The following is a 13,580-nucleotide window of genomic DNA, read 5'->3' as shown; positions in this document are numbered from 1 at the left end:
TTCAGATACCCTGTGTACACTTATGCTGTATGTTGGTTTGTTTACTGTTGAGTGAGAAAACAATGTTCATATGGGGCGGGTTTATCATCCGGAGGCATTTTTTTAATTTGCCCCTCGGAAATGCAGGTTCCACACAGAGATTCCAGACTAATATCTACGCAGTGATATTAGTCTGTCCATGCCAGGCTACTGCAAACCCTCAAAAATCATTTGGAGACCCCCCAGTTTCGGAAACATTGCCCTAGGGAGTACTCAATTATTGATGGTTAGGAACCAAAAGGACAGTTAAAAAGGTCTGTAACTCAGAGAGTGTACAACTGGACCTTCCAGGGTTACATCTGGTTATCAACAACGCACACAAACTAGCCAATGACAGCATGCCTCTCACCAGCCGGCTCTGGACGGCATTCTGTGATTGGCTGAAAGACTTCTGCACCTCCTGAAGAAGAGCCTCTGATGACTGAACTTGAGTCTGGAGCAATGCTACCTGAACACACACACACACACACACACACACACACACACACACACACACACACACACACACACACACACACACACACACACACACACACACACACACACACACACACACACACACACACACACACACACACACACACACACACACACACACACACACACACACACACACAATGTTGAACTGAACAGGAACAGACTTATTTCAGCAATAAACACTGTTTAACCCATTAAGACCGATTCTACAAATGCCTTCTAAATCAGTAGTTCTCAAACTTTTTCGTGCCAAGGACCCCCAAATTGATATGTATTTGCCCCCCCCACCCCCCCTCATCTGAAAATGCTTTGTGCCAGAGACCCCCAGAAGAGAAGATTTGTGTTCTAAAAACGATTCAAAATTATTCAAACACTTCAAAAATTGCAGATGTACAAGCTCGCAGCGCGGCACGAAGTGACGTGCTGTGAGCTTGTACATCTGCTATTTTTCGTGAAATATCACCACCTGACACTGACACACACACACACACACAGGCATAAGAGCTGGTATATCCCACCTGTTTGTGTGTGTGGTTGGTCTGTGTGTCCAGCTCTTTCTCCAGCTCCTCTCTCTCAGCCTCCAATCGACTGACCTCACTCTGTAGCTCTGACACCTGCGCGCACACACACACACACACACACACACACACACACACACACACACACACACACACACACACACACACACACACACACACACACACACACACACACACACACACACACACACACACACACACACACACAGGCTTTTACAACATGTTAATTACACAACTGCATATCGCTGTTATCGGGCAGAAACATCTCCATATTTTTACTTTTGTGTTATTTCGTAAATTTAACGGCCCTACTTGATCATCCTACAGCAGCGCTACTCAACCCGCGGGCCGCATGCGGCCCCAACGCAGCGTCTTGGCGGCCCCTCATGGTCAAACCAAAATGTTTTTTTAAGCACAGGATAAAAATATACATTTCCGTTCACATATATGGGTTGCTAAAAAAAATTCAAAAACAAACATCAATTGTTACAGGTATAATGCATAGTTTTCTATGCATTTTGTTTTTTTGGGGGTTTGACCCCCATTTTTTTATTATTTCAATCTCTGGGAGTTGGCAACCCTAACCTTGCTATACCTTAGCTTTTGCTGAACTGATGCCACTGGACATACACACAAAATAAACAGGTACAGTGAAAAGAATATGATGTCAAAATGTACATTTTCTTATAACAATAACAATGCATAGTGTGTGTTACAAAATCGAAAAGTCCAAAATAGGACCGTCATTTTTAGCTTGCGGCCCCTTGGACTTTTGGTATTTTGCTGAGTGGCCCCTGAGCCATCTTAAGTTGAGTAGCCCTGTCCTACAGCGTCACACTAACGCATCGTTTTGAGCTTGCAGATCTGCTACTTTTGACATTTTTGAATTTCAATCCTGACATACAGTATGAGGTTTCCACCCGACAGAGACGATAACACTGCGCTTCACAGCCCAAGTTTGTTTAGGTGTTTTCGGCACCCTCTGGTGGATAAATTCAGGATCTCAGTGACTAGAACTACTGCCAAAAGTGTCTAACCCTATTGGTTCTCAACCATTCTAATTTTTCAAGGACCCCCCATAACTCCCCCCATAGTTACAGACCTGTATGGGTGGCCCTCATGGAACCCTGAGCCACACTTTAAGAACCACTAATCCAACAGGAGGAACAGGCCCACTTAAAAGGTTCCAGTAGGCTCGACCTGTTTGGCTTTACTTCCTGTACGTCGGGTTAAGACGCTTTTGTGCAGTAGTTCTTTTCCAGGCTTTATCTCCTGGTGAGATGGAGATAAGACTGAGAATGAGGATAAGTGTCAAGGAGAAATAAAGAGGAATTAAATGCACCCGAGGGTGCAAAGATCCCACCCGCATATGGCTGCATATTCTAATTTTTCTTTGTTTTGTTTTTTGTAAATTAACGCCCTACTTGATCACACTACGGTGTCACACAAAAAGCATCAAAAGAAGCAGATCTGCAAGCGTGGATCGACGTGTTTCGAGCTTGCGGATCTGATACAACCATCTCATTGAAGACGCGTTGTGAGCTTTGTAGATCGGCTATTTTCAGCATGCAGCCAAGTGTAAAATCAGCCATTGCGACGCCAAAATACATTTTTGTCAACAAAATCAACTGTAGATTTAGTCGACTACAATCTTATGATATTTAGTCGACTAAAACTAGACTAAAACCAAAACCTTTCAGATGACCAATATATGACTAAAACTAAATGAAATTGTATTCAAAAGACTGACTGAAACTAAATCAACATTCGCTGTCAGAATTAACACCGCGTGGCGGTATCGCTCCTGCACACCTGAGCGTTGAGCGCGTCCCAGTCGCCGTGGGTGACCAGGCGGTGGCCCGCGGGCGGCAGGTAGATGGCCTCGGGCACCAGGGTGCCCGTGGACACCAGGGAGGCCGTGTCCTCCTGGGGAGGCGGCCTGCGGGACAGAGAGGGCGTGTCCAGGCAGGAGAACGAGGAGAGCGAGGCCGTGTCACAGTGCTGGGAGAAGTAGCCCTCCCCCGCCCCCGCCTCGGCCTCGGCGAGCTGGCCAGGAGGCTGGTCTGACAGAGGCCTCGGCGCCGCCTCCAGATCTGACGGCGGGCTGGCGGCGGCAGCCGATCCGGGAGATTGTTCCTCTTCTCGGCCGCCGGCGGCAGCGGCTCCCGCAGCTTCCTTCCTGACTTTCCTTCCACCGGCCTGCAAGAGGTCGTCGAGACACACACACACACACACACACACACACACACACACACACACGCACACGCACGCACACACACACACCATGAGACATGCAGTTTTTTTTCCTAAGTAATCAAAATGACTGAAATCAGTTATGGCGACTGAGAACTTTAATCCATGCTTATTACTACAAACAAAATTGGTGAAAATAGCAGATCTACAAGCTCACAACGTGCCACGAGGTGACGCGTTGTGAGCTTGTAACTGCTTCCAGAGCCATTAGCCCTTGTGAGCTAAAGTGTTCCGCCTCACACAGAGAGGGGAAGCGGACAGGGAGTGTGGAGCAGGCAGGAAACGGCAGCAGGTGAGTGAACCAGGATGAGGGAGAGCGAACAGAAACACAGGAAAGAGAACAGCTTGGCACTGGCTGACCTTTCATACCGGACTCTCTCTTAGTCTTTTCCTGGTGTTTTGCCGAGGTTTCCGTGGTTTTGAGGTTTAGGTTTAGGCATAGTTTTTGTGAGGTTAGGTTTGGGGTTAGGTTTAGACATAGTTTTTGTGAGGTTAGGTTTAGGGTTAAGGTTAGGTTTAGACATAGTTTCTGTGAGGTTAGGTTTAGGGTTAAGGTTAGGTTTAGGCATAGTTTCTGTGAGGTTAAGGTTAGGGTTGAGGTTAGGTTTAGGCATAGTTTTTGTGAGGTTAGGTTTAGGCATAGTTTTTGTGAGGTTAGGTTTAGGCATTGTTTTTGTGAGGCTAGATTTAGGGTTAGGGTTAGGTTTAGACATATAACCGTGCCCACCTGGGCGAAACACCAAAGAAAGAGGGAGTCTCCCTTACATACATGATCGTTGACAAACTACATTAGGGCTGCAACCATCGATTATATTCTTACCGATTATTCTATCATTACTTTTCAGATTAATTTATAATTTGAAGCACAATTTTTCTTAACTATATATAGGTATTTTTTATATATATATCAATGAATCGACACAAGAAAATTCAAATGTTTTATAATCGACAGACTCGATTTATCAAATTAAAGGGATATTTCATTTCATTTCATTTTAACGTCTACAGGCTTTTGTGAGCACTCTCGTAAATCATGTTTTGAGGTGAGCTTTGAGGTTTGAAGTGACTGTACTGGCCAATCACAGCAAGTCTTTTCCGGAACTTGGCAAAACACATAACAGCATAACATCTGTTTAGCAGACTACGGCGGCTTGTGTGGGACAACCAGGCATGGATGTGTGTGTAATGACAACTAATAACAGATTCATGCTTATGGGCTCCACTCTATGATACGAGGGCTGCTGGGGACTGATGGGGACGGACGGGCGTGTCCTTTAAGTTGCTTGATTCGGTATTTAGATATTTGATATTCATTTTATCAGACATGCCCCCTTCCTATGCAAACCCATTGTAACTTCAAATTCCATTTTAACCATGATAGATTAAGCGAAAACACCCGTCCTTGGTTCTTCTGTTGACTGACATTGTCCTTCTAATGTGTTAGGGGGCGTATTTTTTCAATTACTTTTTTCATTTAATATTCCCCAAAAAAAATATAAAAACAACAGTGACAACCATTGCTATAGCTCAGTGGTTCTAAAACGTTTTAGCTTGAGACACAAAAGAGAAGTTTTATTATGTCTCCCCGGGACCCAAACTAAAGAAAATAGCCGATCTGCGTTTGTAGATCTGCTATTTTCACTACTTCTTAAAAGTTAATTTTTTTCTAATTTATGGAAGATTTTTTTTAACATTATTATTCATTTATGAAATCTTTATATTCTTTGGGGGGATATTTCACTTATGAAAAATAGTGAAGTTTGGGGGGAGTTTTTGAAAATATTTTTGAAATAATAATAATTCAAAACAAAATGTAAGCAACGGTTACAGATCAAACTTGGGTCCCAACCCACTGTTTGGGAAGCAGTGCTGTATAGCTCACCTGGGTCTGTCCACTGCCTCTCCTCCAACCAGCTGACTCAGCGTGCAGAGCAGATATCTGGGCCTCATACTGTTCTGCTGTCTCTGAGAGCACAGAGTGGGACACAAATATAATAAAATATAATTATGGGTCCGCCTCCCTGGCAAACACAATGCTTAGCACAGCATTCTGGAATGTCAATATTGTTGCTGTCGGGCAGAAAACTCTTATCTCCATATTTTAAAGGGGGGGGGGGGTTCTCGTAAATTAACGCCTTACTTAATCACACTACACAAACGCATCAAAAGTAGCAGATACGCAAGCTCGAAAAGTGGTGCGACGCTTTTTTAGCTTGTAGATCTGCAACTGTTGACGCTTTTGAATTTGAATCCTGAAAAGTGAACAGTGTTTTTGGACATATGAGGCTTCCACCCGACAGAAATGATATACTAAGTCATCAGTTCCAGTTCCACTTTTTTTTGGATTACATTACAACTCAGATGTTTCTCTCTCTCTTACTAGGAATTAGGCATTTTTTAGAGGTAGGTTTCACCGATCTACAACCTTGTAGATCGGCAATTCTCCGGCTATTTTCAGCCGTTTTCCTCGACCTCGTGTGACCACTACCACCAGGCCCCTGTGACACAGCCTTGCCTCTTCTTCACCACATCAAATTCCTCATCCAGGCAGTGTACGATGTGCTTCCAATCCAAGCCCATCAAATCTGCACACATGGGGCATAGCAGAGACACCAGCATGCCCACCGTGTTACAATCCTGACCTCTGCAAGGGACTGGCAGCTGTTGGTGGACCTTGAACGTCAGCTGAGGGTCCCCAGCAGCCATATTGCAGTCACCACCCTGCGACCAGACATTGTCCTTGTGTCTGAGTCCACCAAGCAAGCAGTGCTGCAGCTTTGCAGCCCGTTCCTCGGCCAGAGCCTTCAGTAGTTAGGGCATCAAGGGAGAGAGAAAGAGGAGAGCCATCCGCAGTACCACCGCCTAAAGATGGCTGTGGCTCGAAAGAGGAGAGCCATGGAGTCATGGTAGCTATCTAGCCATCTGGACACAAGCTGGGGTCTGATCAGCCCCGGCTGGGTCACCTGGAGGAGGGCGTATGATGCTGAAAGACCCGAAACGCCCGATGATTCCAGGAACATCACTGAATAGGAGTCCAGAGGCTTCAGTAGATGTTTTTTTTTTTCGTAAATGAATGCCCTACTTGATCATACTACAGCATCATATGAGGTTTCCACCCGACAAAGACGATATACAGCACATGTTTAAACACTATACCAGTGGATCACGCACACACACACACACACACACACACACACACACACACACACACACACACACACACACACACACACACACACACACACACACACACACACACACACACACACACACACACACACACACACACACCTCTAAGAGCCTCCTGAATAGACTGGATCTCTTGATCACATTTTTTCTGCAGTTCTGCTAGCTCCTCCTGTTTGCTGAGCTCGCAGATCGTCGCCACACCCTGCCAGTGTTCCACCTGTGCTCGGTAATCGGCCAGCTGGGCCTGCAGGCTCTCCAACGAGGCTGAAAAATGACAAAACAAAGCCACAGTGATTTCAACAGGTTCTTCTTATGTTGCTTGTAGTAATAGTAATAGGCTGGGGGCCACGTGACATAACACAGCTGTACACCAAGTCACTAAACATGAAATCTATTTGTGGTGGGTTCATATGGTATACCAGTGGTTCTCAATCATTTTCATGTCAAAGGACCCCCAAATTGATATGTATTTGGCCACGGTCGACCATCTGAAAATGTTTTGTGTCAGGGACCCCCGGAAGAGATGATTTATGTTAAAACAAATTCTGAATTATTCCATAGTTTCCAAACATTTTAAAATAAAATCTTCAAAAAAATAGCAAATGTACAAGCTTCTACATCTGCTATTTTTGAATAGCCAACGTATACATGGATAAAGTGGTTAAAATGATTGTGAAGCTACATTAACTACTTTTGCTGTGGACCCCCTGGGACCCCCTCAAGGGCCCCTGGAGGTTCACTTTGAGAACCAATGCCCTACCCAACACCAAGGTCTAAATTGTTCATTGGAAAAGCACGGAGACTAGACCTCGACCAACCTATGCCAGTTATACTGTAGTAATAGATTAGTAATAGATTGGTTAACATCAAGTTTGATTCATTACAACAAGTTCCGGATTGCATCTTTAAAGGCCCAATCCGGAATCCTTTTTGAATATGCATTTTTACATTCAAATAGATGATGAAAGAGTTTTATTTATAGATGGGAAATATGCTAAAACATGGAACTTTCTTACCCCATCATAAATCTGTATTTACAAATCATATCAATGTCAACAAACCTATTTACAGCCCCAAAATAATTACAAGTAATGTAGACGTTACTTCTACAGTATTTGTCTACAATGTCTAGTGTTGTTGTTAGTCAAGATATCAAGAGCTTAAGCCCTGACCGAATAAAAAGGCAGTGGTGGAAAGTAACTATAAGTACATTTACTCAAGTACTGTCCTAAAGTACCATTTTGATGTATTCTTACTTTATTGGAGTATTTCTAATAGTTTTACTTCTACTTTTGGTTCTTTAAGTACATTTTGACACCAACACTTTTGTACTTATACTCAAGTACATTTTGAATTCCGGACTTTTACTTGTAACAGAGTATTTCTATACATTGCAGTATAGATAATTTTAGTTAAGTAAAGAATGTGAGTACTGTTTCCTCCACTGCTAGTATGTGACTGTCCTTCAGGGACCAGGGTTTATGGTGACTCGACACAGAGTAGCCCATATAGACACTTGTTGCGACTAGCAGGCAATGTAGCAGTGTTGCCAGATTCTGGGATAGAACTAACCAACCAGGTCTATGAAAACAAGCCCAAAAGAAGCGAGTAAGCGACTTATGTTATATAGGCAACTACTACGTCTATTTGAAAATAGCCGATCTACAAGCTCACAACGCGTGAGCTTGTAAATCTGCAATTTTCCCCCAAAAAAGGAAAGAAAAATCTAGTACTTTTTGAATATTTTTGAAACATTTTAACAACACAAATCCCTGGTATAATATATTTTCAGATGGGGGGGGGTCTGCGGACAAATACATGTTAATCTGGGGGTCCTTGACATGAAAATGTTTGAGAATCTCTGGTTTAAACAACATTAGGAAACAAATAAAATAGCTTATAATAAACAGACATGGCAACACTGCAATGTAGCTTTATCGCCAACAGTAGTTATGATTGAATGAGGAATGTTAACGATGCGAACAATATAACGATCAACGCTTTTATCCAGCATTATTACAGTTTAAGGAACGATCGAGGGCAGCATAAGTGTTTATTGTTAGTATTACCTGTGTCTCCATTCTTAGAGGTTGTCCTTTCCTCAGACAACTCCATTAGATATGCATCGAGGTGCGTCTGACTACAACAGAAATGTGTCTTTTAGATAGAGTAGTGGTCGTATCGTTGGGGGGGTTTTGGTGTTCAAATGATCAGCTCCTTGTCAACTTCAGGAAACTACTTTCCCCCCGGTCTGGTCTGAGCCCTACGGAAATTACGTGGACGTCCTTCCTATTCACAGATGCCTCTCCTCCCACCAACTCTCCAACTGAGCTGTTCTGTTTGCGCTTGGATCTCTGTTGGATGGATCTGCGTTCAGTTCAGGTTCAAATCGGCCGAGGTGGAAGACTGACGTACTCAATTTCTTTTTTACTTAAGTAAAAGTATCCTACAGTGTATAAATACTCTGTTACAAATAAAACAAACTGCAAAAGTATTGGCATCAAACTATACTTAAAGTACAAAAGTGAAAGTACTCATTATGCAGAATGTCCCATTTCACAAGTTTTCAAAAATGTATAAAAGAATCTTGAAAATAGCATATCTACAAAGCTCCCATTAAGTGAGCTTGTAGACCGGTTATTTTCAAATGGCTGAAATGTATACAGGGCTGCGAATTGGAAAAATAAAATTATTGTGATGTGTAAAAACATCACAATCATTGTGATGTGTAAAACCCTACTCACTTTCAAAACTGCCCTAAAGAAACACCTTCAGGAGGCTCGAGGCTGCAATATCGAAATTGCCCCTGTCAAAATCTTAACCTAAGCCCCCCTTTTCTTTTTTCTTGTACATATTTCTTATGTTTCATACCAGTAACCTGTAAGTTGATTGTATGATGTTCTGTAAAGTAGTGTATATCTGTCTGTCATCATGATTTGTGTGCATGGGATCTCATTTTAAACAAGCTTAGTGCTTTATGAGTCTTCCAGTTTAGTAGACCTTGTATTGTGAATTGTACTTCCATGTACTGTTGTTCTCATGTCTTACTAAATAAAGTACATCAATCAATCAATCAATCAATCAATCAATCAATCAATCAATCAATCAATCAATCAATGTTGTATTAACTCATTTTGCTCGGGACCCCCACTTTGAGAACCACTGCTTTACAGACAAGAACAGAACAGCCAGCTAATTAACATCTCTACTTTTTGTTAACAATACTCAAATTGCCAGTTGTGTGCCCCATATACATTTGTGCTTCCCAATGAAGTTTAGACAGTCCTGCACTCATTTCTGGCCCCTCGCCGGGAGAGAATGTCATCCGTGTGCAGCTCGTGGAAAAGTGGAGATATTTTATAACACACGTTTTCTGCCAGAACTTTCAAATGTATGTGAAACTAGAGACTAGAGGCAGAGCTGCCAACTCTCACTCTTTGAGAGTGAGAGTCACGCAATTTAACCTCTTCTCACGCCTCACGCCACACTTGCCATTTCTCACGCTTTTTCCCCCCTCTCACAGCAAAAAAAAAAAAAAAAGAGCAATCGGGTGGAAAACTGAAGCCTCGTCCTAAAACACACTGCCACCCTTTTTTCGCGGACCGTGGCCGCCGCATTAGACCGGGGGCGAGGGTGTTTTAGGACGACTTTTCCAGATTTGTGGTTGGTGCGCTGCGCGATGGACTGCAGCCACGGTTCACATGACGCTCGTCTGTCACTAATACAAACCAATCAGAGGCAGCTTAAGGCGGGTCATTGCGTCTCTCTAGCCAAGGAGAAGGATTTAAGGAAGCACAACACTTTGGTGGAGAAATTAAAAAAGTATACAACGTGAAACGCCGACCGACGAGTCTGTCAGCGCCTCAATATGCCGTGACTGATTCTGAAGCGGGTCAAACGGTAGATAACTTAACCACCTCCTTTTTACAAACACATTATCTTTACAAATCATTTTATTTTGATGAAATGGTGGGTCTGACTACATGAGACTTAAACGTAACAGGCTGCTGGTGAGCAGCATACATGTTGCTGGTGGTTTTAACAACAAACTGTGACTAGCAGTGTTAGTCAAATCACTGGTTCTCAACCTGTGTGTCGGGACCAGGGACCCACAAGGCCCAGGGGGGTCCCCACGTAATTTTTTTGTTTGGGGGGGGTCCCCAGATGACAGTAAAGTGACAATTTTTTTAAAGACCTTTTTAATAAAAAAAAAAGAAGGAAGAAATGAAATATAAAATAGCATTACTGCATGAAAAGTAATCAACAAACAATACTATAGGAAATTGTAATTTGTGAAAATAGCTGATCTACAAGCTCACAACACATCATATCTCGGCATGTTGGTAGTTTGTAGATCGGCTATTTTTACTCTTATAGTGTGACACTCTTGTATGATGAAGTAGGGCAGTGGTTCTCATACTTTTTAATTTCATGGACCCCCAGTTTAATAAGCATTAGGCCACGGACCCCCATTTGATACCTCTTTGCTATCTCTGGGACCCCAATCTATACTAAGAAATCCTAACTCTGAGAGTGTACAAATGGAACACTCTCATAGTTAAAGTCATGTAACTCCTCAAGGACCCCTGGGGGTCCCCGGACCCCAGTTTGAGAACCGCTGAAGTAAGGCATTCATTTATGAAAAAACATGAAGTTGAAATATGGAAATACAAGGTTTCGGCCTGACAGCGAAGATATATATATGATTTAATCATTTGCATTTATCCATCAAAACATTATGTTTATTTGTATTTATTCATTTCCTTCACTTGCTGACGTGCTGCTGCGCAACAGGGAAGATATCCGCCAGGCCAGGTGGCCCTACCCAGGCCAATGAAATTGATAGGCAGTCTACAGTAGCCAATTAGAATGAAATCTGCTAAAACTGACTCATACACTAATACAGAACCATATATAGGCAAAATATTGTCTCTGACTCTCTGTCGGTTGGGAAAACTGTTGACCTTTTATTTTAAAACAATTTCAAATGGTGAAAAAAGCCAATCTACGAGCTATAATTATTAAAAATTTAGAAATACTATATTTTAAATAGTGAAAAATACAGAAAATAGGGGAAAATACATAAAATCTCTAATCTGTGATTCTAATGTGATTAATGTGACCCCTACAGTCAGTGAAGTCCAGGGCTGAATGTGACAAATATTGAGACAAATAGGCTATAACCCAATACATAATTTTATGAAATAAATGGGTTATATTTTACAGATACAGTAGTTACACTATTCTTGTACTATATTAAAATTAAATCATCCTTAACCTTCAAGTTAAATTCATTATTTCCGTGGACTTAAAAATCATCGTTTTATTTGATGGCCTTCTTTTTGATTGGCCTTTATTACAGGCCCTACCAGCCTGTAGGGGGAGGTAGAGAATCACATTATAATACCAGCCTGTAGGGGGAGGTAGAGAGTAACATATTATAATACCAGCCTGTAAGGGGAGGTAGAGAGTAAAATTATAATACCAGCCTGTAGGGGGAGGTAGAGAGTAACATTATAATACCAGCCTGTAGGGGGAGGTAGAGAGTAACATATTATAATACCAGCCTGTAGGGGGAGGTAGAGAGTAACATATTATAATACCAGCCTGTAGGGGGAGGTAGAGAGTAACATAGTATAATACCAGCCTGTAGGGGGAGGTAGAGAGTAACATATTATAATACCAGCCTGTAAGGGGAGGTAGAGAGTAAAATTATAATACCAGCCTGTAGGGGGAGGTAGAGAGTAACATTATAATACCAGCCTGTAGGGGGAGGTAGAGAGTAACATATTATAATACCAGCCTGTAGGGGGAGGTAGAGAGTAACATATTATAATACCAGCCTGTAGGGGGAGGTAGAGAGTAACATAGTATAATACCAGCCTGTAGGGGGAGGTAGAGAGTAACATATTATAATACCAGCCTGTAGGGGGAGGTAGAGAGTAACATATTATAATACCAGCCTGTAGGGGGAGGTAGAGAGTCACATATTATAATACCAGCCTGTAGGGGGAGGTAGAGAGTAACATATTATAATACCAGCCTGTAGGGGAGTTAGAGAGTAACATATTATTATACCAGCCTGTAGGGGGAGGTAGAGAGTAACATATTATAATACCAGCCTGTAGGGGGAGGTAGAGAGTAACATATTATAATACCAGCCTGTAGGGGGAGGTAGAGAGTAACATAGTATAATACCAGCCTGTAGGGGGAGGTAGAGAGTAACATATTATAATACCAGCCTGTAGGGGGAGGTAGAGAGTAACATATTATAATACCAGCCTGTAGGGGGAGGTAGAGAGTCACATATTATAATACCAGCCTGTAGGGGGAGGTAGAGAGTAACATATTATTATACCAGCCTGTAGGGGGAGGTAGAGAGTAACATATTATAATACCAGCCTGTAGGGGAGGTAGAGAGTAACATAGTATAATACCAGCCTGTAGGGGGAGGTAGAGAGTAACATATTATAATACCAGCCTGTAGGGGGAGGTAGAGAGTAACATATTATAATACCAGCCTGTAGGGGGAGGTAGAGAGTCACATATTATAATACCAGCCTGTAGGGGGAGGTAGAGAGTAACATATTATAATACCTTTGCTCTAAGTGAAACCTGTGTCCAAACCCAATGTTGAATAAATGTGACTAACAATAGCATATTGTAGTCGTGTTTTTCATCAGAATTAATTAATAAATGCAATTATTAACACTATATAAGCATGAGGGGGCCGACAGGGAGAGCAGCTGGCATGGGGGTGAAGACATCAGTCTTAATGTTAAATTCCTTTAAATCAGCGTTAAAAAGGGCCCTTTTAAAATTTTGGGCCCCCAAATTTTTTTTCGCCACCGGCCTCCGGCCGGCGGCCGAACGCATTATGACAGTTAAAGTCTCACTCTTACAAATTTCTGAAAGTTGGCAGCCCTGCTAGAGGACAATATCGGACTCCAAGTCATATGTTAATTTCTCATGCCAAAAGCTCCTTTGAATTTGAGGGAGGGGGAGAGAGAGAGAGAGAGAGAGAGAGAGAGAGAGAGAGAGAGAGAGAGAGAGAGAGAGAGAGAGAGAGAGAGAGAGAGAGAG

The 13,580-nt window shown here is 42.5% G+C and overlaps 1 protein-coding gene across 1 annotated transcript in view; it reads right to left on the bottom strand.

Moving 5' to 3' along the window:
* rabep2 (rabaptin, RAB GTPase binding effector protein 2) overlaps positions 1-8,776 on the bottom strand; it is a 17,510-nt gene extending 8,734 nt beyond the window's left edge. Inside the window, exons 1-6 of the mRNA XM_080447575.1 lie at positions 8,567-8,776; positions 6,600-6,761; positions 5,191-5,273; positions 2,868-3,254; positions 1,035-1,130; positions 389-487 (exon numbers count right to left, since the gene is read on the bottom strand). Coding sequence (XP_080303701.1) covers positions 389-487; positions 1,035-1,130; positions 2,868-3,254; positions 5,191-5,273; positions 6,600-6,761; positions 8,567-8,612 — 873 coding nt within the window. The 5' untranslated portion in view covers positions 8,613-8,776. The remainder of the gene's footprint in view (positions 1-388; positions 488-1,034; positions 1,131-2,867; positions 3,255-5,190; positions 5,274-6,599; positions 6,762-8,566) is intronic.
* Positions 8,777-13,580: the final 4,804 nt, after the last annotated feature.

Source organism: Gymnoscopelus braueri, assembly GCF_963280865.1.
Source record: "Gymnoscopelus braueri genome assembly, chromosome: 13".
Classification (NCBI taxonomy): domain Eukaryota; kingdom Metazoa; phylum Chordata; class Actinopteri; order Myctophiformes; family Myctophidae; genus Gymnoscopelus; species Gymnoscopelus braueri.
The sequence above is the reverse complement of the archived record's forward strand: the minus strand, read 5'-3'. Positions and strand labels throughout refer to the sequence as shown.